Source organism: Nannobrachium achirus, assembly GCF_963921795.1.
Source record: "Nannobrachium achirus genome assembly, chromosome: 1".
In the NCBI taxonomy this organism is placed as follows: domain Eukaryota; kingdom Metazoa; phylum Chordata; class Actinopteri; order Myctophiformes; family Myctophidae; genus Nannobrachium; species Nannobrachium achirus.
In genome coordinates this window covers 31,964,893-31,976,381 of record NC_137810.1, presented here as the reverse complement: position 1 = coordinate 31,976,381, position 11,489 = coordinate 31,964,893, and the positions used below count along the sequence as shown (strand labels likewise).

The following is an 11,489-nucleotide window of genomic DNA, read 5'->3' as shown; positions in this document are numbered from 1 at the left end:
ATGTTTAACTGTCCAATGAATGCTTGACAAATCTATTTTCCTTGTGCCTACTGAAGTATATTTGTAAAATGATGTTACATTGTATTCAGATTCAGATTTTCAAAGAAAAGAGAAACATTTATTGTACTGTACCACTGGACATTCTAACTTGAATACATTTACAGAAACAGAGATTTACACTGTGTGGACTCATTTCTTGTGTGCGAGTACTTTAATATCTTGGGGGGAAACTGTCTATTCATATGGACTAAACAGTAACTGTGATACACCCACCTGCAGACGTGGCCTGCCCTGCTGTGAACCGGTTGGTGGTGGGGAGGAGTGCCACATTTTATCATGGGTACTACTGCTTCATTCAAAATCTCTCTCTCTCTCTGTGTTTGTGGTGTGTGGTGTGTAGATGGATTGCTCGGGTGATCACTCAGGTCCAATGAAGGTGCTGGTGACAGGAGGGTCTGGTCTGGTGGGCAAAGCCATACAGCATGTGGTCAAAGAAGAAGCCAAGGAGGGCGAAGAATGGATCTTCCTCTCCTCTAAGGATGCCAACCTCATGTGAGAACCTGCCTGTTAGGGCTGTCACAATATATTACATGATAATCATCTAATCGCAATTATTTGAGGTAATTGCAATTATTTTGCATAATCGTCATAATCGTTTCCATGTTGAGAAATGTTAATATAGTTTCAAACACTCAAAAAAGTAGTGGAAATAGCAGATCCACAAGCTCGGCTATTTCCACTAGCAATATTCTTTTTCAAGTATAAAGTTGTCAAATATGTAAGTACTTTTTTGGTATGTTTAGGTTTTGTTATATCTGCCATGTGCAACTTCAAAGCCTACAAGCCAAACAGGAATGTAATTATCAACAACAGAAACACAATTAAATCGTTCATCGCAGTTATTTGATTGACAATTAATCGTCATGTAAAATGTAAATGTCATAATCGTGACAGCCCTACCTTCCTATTTCAGACCCAAACCAGTCAGGGAACTGGTTTGCTGGGTAAATGCTCTACTCTGCGTGTTTTTAATTTAGGAACATGGAGGAGACGCGGGCAGTGTTCCAGAAGCATCATCCCACACACGTTATCCACCTCGCTGCGATGATGGGAGGACTGTTCAAAAATATGAGGGACAACCTGGACTTCTGGGTGAGTATACTGGGACAGCATGAGGAAATAAATCGGTCTTAACCGGGAAAGCATCAGAATGGCAGATAAATCTAATTAGAGGCTTTGTAATTAATTAAAACACATTTTGGTATACGAGTGAATCAATGAGTTTGTTTTTTTAAATCTACCGTAAATTTCCCATCCACTGTGGGCCAAGCAAAGCACTGGGGTTTATTGTCTGTTGGTTGGTGCACCGGTATGATCGGTAGCCTACGCCTGAAACTTGTCCCGTGAGAAAATTCAGCACTGTTAAAGGTGTCATGTATGTCACGCACCGAAAATTAATATTATGATACAGTAGGACACCGTATCACAGATTGATTGGCGTTTGCTCTTGGCACGATGACAAGGTCTAAAAACAAGGGGAGGCATTTAATGGCTTTGCAGACAGCCCTGACCTGTACTAACAAACACACATCACCAGTAAAAAGCAGCTGTACACCGGGCATGGCAGCCCTTGTACTTCACACAACCAAATCCAAGTGGCTGCAAGACTATGACACTTTGCTGGACCCAAAATGATCCCATGACAAGGCTCTACGTCTAAACACTATTAATTAATAACCTCTAGTCCCGAAGGATGGGAAACGTGTACAGTGTAGTATACTGCTTAGGATGGTGGCCAGACACGGAAACAAACTTCAACTGGGACGAAGAGAGCATCAGGACATACTGTATATCTAAATGCACATAATATGAGCATAGCATCTCAGGTGAGGTCTAGACCTCCCAAAGACTACATACTGTAGGTCAGGGGTCTTCAACAGCAGGTCCGGGAACCCTAGGGGGTCCTCAGAGTTACTAGAGGGGGTCCTCCAAATCTTTGTGTGCTAGATACTTTTCTTCCTTCTTTTTTATATTAGCCACTTGAACCCTAGTGTCCATATTCGGAGAACTTTAGCCAAAAATAGCAGATCTACAAGCTCACAACACCTTGCGCTGTGAGGCGTTGTGACATCATCAATAATATTAGCTGATCAGATAGCCTGATTTACCTTTTTTTTCTGTCATTACCTCTTTATAATACGCAATTTATTATTATGTTATGAGTAAAAGCTAATCTATCCAGGATCTTGGAATGGCTATTCAACTGCTCTCCTAGCGGGGCTGTTAAGGAGAACAATACTTCAGTTCTGGAAAGAAGCACCACAATTTTACAGAGTGTACCTCTTGGGTCATTCTTTAGAAAAATCACATTAGACACTTAATTTTCAAAATGTCCGCCAGTTTTAAAGATGGCCGCCTTTTCGGATATGTTTTACAGTACGCCAGCCAGTTAATATCGAATTTTCATAATATTAGAGTTGTTTTGTAGGTTTTAAAACATCCTGAGTTCATTTATTACACTTTTAAAGCAGCCAGAATAACCTTTCTGACTTTTGGTTGGGGTCTTTCCTCACCTGGCACCCCCCAGACAGACCCCTGAGCCTATTTCAGTAATCGCTCTGCTCCTGCACCAGAACAATGTTAAATTAGATCTGAAATATGCTCTGAAATAAAAAATGACTAGTAGCAAATAACAGAGGTCTTCCACGGGGGGTCCGGGACCCCTGGGGGGGTCCTCAGAGCTATTACAGGGGGCCTGCCAAATCTCGATGAGATCTTTTTTTTTTCTTTTTTTTTTTACATTTGAAACTTTGAATGTTTTTATGTATCCTGGTTTTATGTATTGTACTTTGATGGTTTATTAGTATTCTCAGTATTATTTATAATGTTTTTTGTGTTAAAACAGTTATGGTTGACAGCTGTTACTGCAGGGATTGCAATAATGAAGGTATTGCAACTTTTCACTTTGGGTGCAGAACAACATTTCCATTTATTGCACTGCACTCACACTGACAACACATACACACACACACACACACACACACACACACACACACACACACACACACACACACACATTTTAACCATTTATTTATGTCCACACAAAGGAGATGCATACAAGGACACAAATAGTATAGGTGCAGTAGAGTAACATTTACAAAATCATGGCATTATGTCTTCATGATACAATAGCAAGGCACTTGGTACTCTACGGGTATAAGTAACAGCGTCTCCGCCATATGTGGCGGCTGCCGATTATAGCGGAGACGGAACAATACTTTGCCAGCCTTTTTGCCTCTTTTTTAGGCACTCCAAGTTGTTGAAACCCTCTAACAACCAGCCTGTGGGTATGTCCTAGGCTGCCAAATATGAAAACAAATAGTCTGCACCTGTACCCCAGCTCTGAGATCGTATTTAGGAGAGGTTGGTATTTAATGACCTTGGTCATGAAAGCTTCCTCTAGGCTAGGGTCAAAGGTGCAGGCCATCTCCAATACAGACACTTCCCTGGACTCTTCATCAACCACAACAACATCTGGTGTATTAGCTGTCAAAGATGCAAACATTTCCAAGTTATCACAGAGATGAAACATGGATGGAATGACACGGGAATGTTTGTACACACACACACACACACACACACACACACACACACACACACACACACACACACACACACACACACACACACACACACACACACACACACACACACACACACACACACCTCTTTGTTATTGTCACCCCAAAACCCTCACCTTATCCTCTTATAGAGCCCATGGTTAATTACGCCCAAAGAGATTCACTACACTACAGTAATTTCAGACATGCAGGATATATTCGTCTTCATCATCATCATCATCTTCAATGTCCAACCTAATAGTGTTGACACAGTCTCCACCATAGCATAGAGTGAAAGGCAGGTTATTTGAGCAGCTGCACCGTCCCTTACAACCTGCTTTGCAGACACATTTGATGGGCTCAAGTACTGCCTTTGGAGCAGGGAGAGCAAGAAAACTGAAACCTGGAATATACCCTCCACTCTCTGAATTCCATCTATTTTCTTCGATTGGTGGAAGCACAGGGAAATTTGTCAGGTATGATTTATCCTGCATTGTGACGGAGTTGGCACGGAGGTAATGTGGTAGCAGTGCAGCACGAGTTGGAGGTAGCATCTCACCCTCCAAGTTATTTGACAGAAATAGTTCCCATCTGAGTAATCCCAGGGTTGTTGGACCTTTTGAACTGTAAACATGGCATGCAAAATGTTCGGACTGCAATGTTGATGGAAGCTCACAATTTATAAGCTCAGGAGGAATGGCCAATGACCTTGCCAAGGTCCTTGAAGCGGTTAGTGGCTTGGTCATCATCATCATCATCATCATCATCATCATCATCAAGTAGGCATTGACCCATGTCTTTTTGGTGATTCCAACAAATGTTCTTCCCCAGTCAACACCTGAAAAACGCAAAGGAACCCTTGACATTTGTAACATCAACTTGAACTCACTCGAATATATCAATTTCCTTTTTTTGTACCGGAGGCAAGGACTTGATAAGGAATCGGGGTATCAGCCTCTTCATGTGTTTGCACTTCCTCAAAATCATGTCCCTTGATGAAGGTATCGTATTATGATGCCTACTTCGTCATACCTGACAAATTGCCCTGAGCTTCCATCAATTGAAAAAATAGATGGAATTCAGAGAGTGGAGGGTATGTTCCAGTCAGGTTTCTTGCCATCCCTGCTGCAAAGGCAAAGCTCATCAAATGTGTTTGCAAAGCAGGTTACAAGGGACGGTGCAGCTGCTCAAACAATAACCTGCCTTGCACTCTCCTCCCTGCAAATGATATAGTGGAAACTGTCAACATTATTAGGGAGGACATGTATAGTAGTGAATTTCTTTGGGTACAATTGACCGTGAGCTCTTTAAGAGGATAGGGTGCGGGTTTTGGGGTGACGATAACAAAGAGGTGTGTGTGTTGTGTTGTCAGTGTTAGTGCAATGCAATAAATGGACATGTTAGACTGTGCGCCCAAAGTGAGAAGTTGCAATACCTTAATTCTTGCAATACCTGTGAACCTGTCTGTCTAACACACACATGTTATAAATAATACTGAGAATACTAATAAAAACAGTTTCAAATGTAAAAATATATATACATATAAAAAAAAGGAACTTCCCCATCAAGATTCGGCAGGCCTCCTGTAGTAACTCTGAGGACCCCCTAGGGGTCCGGGACCCCTGTGGAAGACCCCTGGGTATTTGCTACTACTCATTTTTGCTTTCAGAGCCCAGTTACAACAACTTTAATGCTTCAGTTATGATCTAATTTAACATTGCTCTGGAGCAGGAGCAAAGCGACTACTCAGATAAGCTCAGGGGTCTGTTTGGGGGGTCCCAGGTGAGGAAAGACCCCAACCAAAAGTCAGAAAAGTTATTCTGGCTGCTTTAAAAGAGTAATAAATGAACTCACGATGTTTTAAAACCTACAAAACAACTCTAATATTATGAAAATCGGACATTAACTGGCTGGCGTACTGTTCAGAGGCAGCCATCTTGGAAACATGGCAGCCATTTTGATTTTTCAGTGTCTAACGTGTTTTATCATAGGAACAACCCCTAAGGAGTACTTGTGAAAAGTTTTAGGTTTCTTTCCACTTGTGAAGTATTTTAGTGCAAAAATGCATTTACCTGCCCCGCTATCCTGACTGAGTGTGTATAAGGGGGTTGTCCTGAAGTATTTTATTAATGTTGTGTTTATTCCTTCAGAGAAACAACGTCTACATCAATGACAACGTCCTGCAGGCTGCACATGAAGTCAGTGCGGTTAAAGTGGTATCCTGCCTCTCCACCTGCATTTTCCCTGATAAGACATCCTACCCCATCGATGAGACTATGGTAAGAGGAGGGCTGTCACCATTACAGATCTAAGTTGGCGATTAATTGTTCAACAAGTAATTGCGATTAACAATAATTAATTGTGTTTTTGGCATTGAACATTGGAACATATGAATAAAAATTACATGTATCTGTTTGCCTTTTAGGGTTTGTAATCCAAAATTGCACAGGGCAGATAAATTACTGACATTTAATAATTTAATTTAATATATTTCTTATATAATTATGACAATTATGCAAAAATAATTACGATTATCTGATTAGACCATTATGTAATAATTGGACGTAGGCAAGAGACCTGTTATGATGTAATGTACTGTACCTATTGTCTGCGGTGTTGGGGAGTAGCAAATAGTCAGTGGTGTGTTGTACCGTGATACGCATTATACGTCGTGACTCGTGTGACCTAAATGTTTCATACCCAAGGGTAGCCATTCAAAAACCACCTGAGAAACCGTATCTGATATGCATCTGATACACAGGAGGAGGGGCTGGGGCAGCAAGAATGTGGACTTCAATAGCTTAGTCTGAGGTGAAGATGTGTGTTGTCTTTCTTGAGGTGACATTGACAGCTGGCTAAGGAACTCACACATTAAACAATAGACCTGCCACACTTCATAGTATTCATACTTCATTCGGTGACTGTGCATGTATATTTGCGTGCATGTGCCGTGCGTGTGGAAGGGAGGGAATAATTATAGATGCCAACACACACTACTGCAATTAGATGTACTGATTAACTACAGTATCTGTAGGGTGTGAGGTAGCTACATTATTTTCAGTCAGTTACATGATTGCCGGGTCATACACTATAATTTGTCTGATGGTATAAGTTTGATCAAATGTAATTGATTTAACCACTCAGAAGTCCCTGAAAGCTAAATAACACCACAACAAGACTACCCTTTCTATTAAGTCTAATACTTTTCACAGCAATGGTGGAGCCAGTATTAAACCTAAATGTTTCGCTAATTTAAATGGAAGTCTACAAGACGCAGAAATATATAATCTATTAGTGTTTTTAATCACCCAGGGAAGACTACCAATATTAACAAAATGATAACCAGGTTAAAAAAGCAGGTTAAAAACAACCTGTTCAGACCGTTCTTTGGTTCTGATTCTTTCTGCTCAACTTTTCCCTGTCTCTCTGCTCCTTTCAGTACCAGGGAGAACGCTGTGCAGCCCTATGCAAATAATGTATCCGTCTCCAAACATGCCAAACCAGCAGAAAAGTAAACGTCTTATTCTAAAGCCCCATTTTCACAGAGCCAAATCACAGGAATGAGTTGAATGTTTGAAATTCACCATAGTGAAACGGCCACTGCTTTTGTGTTGCGGAAGTTTGGGCGTTAGAAATTTCACTGCAAGGTACCTACTCGTAATTTCTCCTAAAAGTTCTGGGAGAAAACAAATGTCCCTGTAGTGAACGTACATTTTACTGGATAATCATGACGTTGAGCATTGATTTCAGCCATTCTTAGATTAATGTGGTGCTTAATAGCGAGACGAGAGAGCGTGCGACAGTCAGCCCGTTGCCAAAATCTGTTCAGTGACAAAATGCTTCAGAGTAATGTTGACAATGCTATGAGAAACTTACATTATGTGTTGCATGAAGAATATGGTTTGTAACTTGTTAAAGCTCTGTTTATAGGGAGCGAGGGTGAGAGAGAGAAAAGAGAAAGACGCACACACTGAATGAAATGAAGGAATGTGTGTTGCGTCGTGACCAGTGTTGTCATGTCTGCTTATATAAGTGAATTTGGGCTTGTTCTTTGCTTGTAAATATTGGTAGTTGCGGGTTGCTTTTTATTTGTTGTGAGTTTGGGCAAACCCATAGACCGTAAACATTTTTCATCATGATGTCATCATGCTCTGATGTCACTGTGATGTCAGGGGAGCCTCTCTACCAGAATGGGTTTGCCACTCTGAAATCACGCTCTGGCTTCACTGTGATGTCACACTAACAGAATCCCTTTTCTGCCCATATATGGAGTTCCCTGATGTCATCAATATTAATGATGCCCTGTTAGAGAGATCCCTGTGATGCCAGGGGGAACAAATCCATGTTATGCCCATATATAGAGATATGGAGATCCCTGTGATGCCAGGGGAACAAATCCCCTTTATGTCCATATATGGAGATCCCATTTCATCATGTTCATGTTTGCTTGTCGTTTGGCTTCCATTCTATTTTCTTACAACATAGTTTGTGAATCCATGAGTATGTTTTTTTAAAGTATTACGTTACCTATGTCTTTTCATTAAGTAGTTTCATTGTAGATTGTTAGCTTCTATTTGAAGTACCCTTAGGTTCGTTTATTGCGACCATAGGTCGCAAGTTTACTATGAAAACCGGCACATCTTTTCCACGTATCTGTGTTTCTCTGAAGGTCATGCCTGACACTGTGGTTCCCCTGACACATCACTGTGACATCACATGTGATATCACAGGTGACATCACCTATGTAAATGTCCATATATGGGTATTCCCCAGAATCCCTTTTATGCCCATATATGAAGATCCCTGATGTCATCGATATACATCACTGGCCAGATGGCCAAGACATGGCCCATATCTGTGTGGCTGGTTCAGATAGAGATTTCCATGTATGGGCATAAAAGGGATTGTATGTTGTGATGTCATGGGAACCACTCTAACAGAATCCCTTTTATGCCCATATATGGAGATCCCTGATGTCATCAATATTAAGCCCATATCTAACAGCATGTCGCCGTGAGGCGTCTTACTAGTCTATTTCTCTCTCTCAGTGGTATCTTTGCATTATCAGTATAGAGTAATTGGTAGCGTAGTTAGTTCAGAGTGAATACCTTCCCCAACACTGTTCTCTGCCAGTATGTCTGTTTCTGTTGTAAGCATAATGGTTTGACCCATCTCTCTTTTTGCACCAGATCCATAATGGCCCACCTCATGAGTCTAACTTTGGCTATGCTTATGCAAAGAGAATGATCGACGTTCATAATAGGTACGCCAAGTCCACTCAGATGTGGGTTGTATATTAAAACATATTCAACTTTATGTACTTACTGATATGTATTTACTGCATGTTCAAGCATAATGAATGGAGGGCCAAACTGTGGATGTTTTGCAGGGCATATGTCCAGCAGAATGGACGCTGCTACACATGTGTGATTCTCACTAACGTGTTTGGTCCCCATGACAATTTCAATATTGAGGACGGCCATGTACTGCCAGGCCTCATACACAAGGCCTACATTTCTCAGAGTAAGTCTTGCCAATATTCAATATAGTAGTAAACTACAATATTGAATTAGTAAACTCATTTAATTACAGACTTGAGCATGAATTTGTTTAAATCACTCTCTATTCCATTTGTGTCTGTTTGTTAGAGGAGGACAAGCCCCTGGTGGTTTGGGGTTCAGGCACTCCCAGAAGGCAGTTCATCTACTCCCTGGACCTCGCCCGCCTTTTCCTGTGGGTTCTGAGGCAGTATGATGAAGTGGATCCTATCATTCTTTCTGGTAAACTATCAAACACAACAGACATATTGAAGAAAAAAAAGAAAAAAATTCAGCTGGTCCATGTGAAAAAGAATTATAATTAAGAAATGTATTCCTTTCCTGTTGGTTTCAGTTGGTGAGGAAGATGAGGTGTCTATCAAAGAAGCGGCAGAATCGGTGGTCCAAGCGCTGGGCTTCAAAGGTGAAGTGGTGGTATCCTTTTGAAGCTATACATCAGTGGGTGTCAGCTCAGTACAGCAATTCATTCTGAGCTGGGCAATTAAAACACACAGCTTCAAACGTTTTGTTTACGTTTTTTTTTTTTTTTAAATGTGTTTTTTTTGGGCTTTTTATGCCTTTATTCAATAGGACAGTAGACTGACAGGAAATGGGGAGAGAGATGGGGAATGACATGTGGCAAAGGTCGTCCGGATCGGGAATCGAACTGGCGACGCCAGCAGGCATCATAGCCTAGTATATGGTACGCGCCTTGACCACCAGGCCAGCGGGCGCCCCTTTGTTTACCATTTTAACAAAAATGAGGACCATATTTCAATCAGAACAGACAAGTTTATATGAGATTATTGCCTATGATTGTTTTGATATCAAAGCACCTTGGTAGGTTTGGTACATTTGGAATGTGTTGTGTAGTTAACTTTGCGATGATGTGAATACATAAATTAAAAGTATTTAGCAGTTCCTCCAAAGAGGAAAATTATTAAAAACATTCTCCCCATTGACTGACATTGCATGGCAAGACGGGTCTCAAATTCTTTAGCGCACACACATGAACAAAGCATATGTGTGCCACTGTGTAAAATTACAAAACCTGTGCATTGCTGTGCACTGCGTGCAGTTTAAGTCAATGGGGATAATATTTTGGATTGTAATCTTTTAATTTTTTTTATTTTAAGTACAGTAGGTCAGTCCTTATGGCTGAACTTGCAATTTAAAGATTTGTTGCCTTCTTTTCAGGGCCGGAGGAGCCCCAATCGCCGCCCTATTCAAGTTTTGTCCGAGCAAGTAAATCTATGGTGTGTAGCCTAAATCAGTGGCTTCCTCAAGGAAAAAGAAATGAGGTGGAAAAGCGATAGGAAACATAATGGTCGGGCCTCTGCGCGGGTCGGACGCATTTTAATGATTAATGCTTGGATGTCGATTCGGGGCGGACAAAAAACTGTCGGACACGTTTCGGAACGGACAGAAAAAATTTGCCTGATCCCAGCTCCACCCCAATGTCCATTTCCTTGACCTGTGACTTTCAGTATGATACCAGTAAAGCAGACGGGCAGTTCAAGAAGACGGCCAGTAATGCCAAGCTTATGCGCTACCTCCCAAACTTCACCTTCACGCCATTCAACAAAGGTACTGCAGGCACATTAAATAGACATTATGGAATACTGCATGACAATCACATATTTGCTCTGTCTACTCTTTATTGTCACTGATTGTTCCTCTGTCTTACTTACAGCTTTGAAGGACACATGCGATTGGTTTGTAGCCAACTATGACACAGCTCGTAAATGAAGAGCGCACCGAAGTCAGCAGTGACTCATATGGTCCACGCTATTCTGTTCCATAATAGTGTTGGTATGGATAGTCAAAGGTGAAAGCAGGGGCCTCACACCAAATTCTGGGCCCTGGGTAGAAGGATTCACTGCGGGCCCCCCATGAATGTTCTTCATAGGGGGAGGGGGTTTAACCCATTTAGACTGGGAACGCATTATTTTGTGCTTTAAAGGACAATTTTAGTTTTTTACAACAAGGGTTCATATTTTAGATTGTAATTAAATAATATAAAAGATGAGTGTTAAAATGATTTAATTTACTTCTTTCTATTGTTTTAGAGATTCTTATTTCAGTGGTTGGGCCAACTTGGGGGCATGCGTACAAGTGGTTAAATATGTCATTTTACACAAAATAAGCCCATTCCCAAGATACAACGCAACCTTTCATGGTTAGATGTGACTTATGGGGGCTAGAAGTGTTACTGTAAACATCAATAAAGAAACGGCTGGCTTATTGTGTCTAAAAATACATATTTAGCCACTTGTAAGCATGCCCCCATGTGTACGCATTCCCCACATTTTAGCACGGTAAACACAATAAA

At 41.1% G+C, this 11,489-nt stretch overlaps 1 protein-coding gene across 1 annotated transcript; it reads left to right on the top strand.

The window, feature by feature from the left end:
- Positions 1-418: 418 nt before the first annotated feature.
- On the top strand, positions 419-11,093 carry LOC308284319 (GDP-L-fucose synthase-like). Its single transcript, XM_080724901.1, has 9 exons — positions 419-552; positions 1,038-1,152; positions 5,771-5,899; positions 8,810-8,883; positions 9,010-9,143; positions 9,269-9,400; positions 9,513-9,592; positions 10,645-10,744; positions 10,851-11,093. Exons 1-9 carry the CDS (start codon positions 431-433, stop codon positions 10,904-10,906), a joined length of 942 nt encoding a protein of 313 aa, XP_080581027.1. The 5' UTR covers positions 419-430; the 3' UTR covers positions 10,907-11,093.
- The last annotated feature ends 396 nt before the right edge of the window (positions 11,094-11,489 follow it).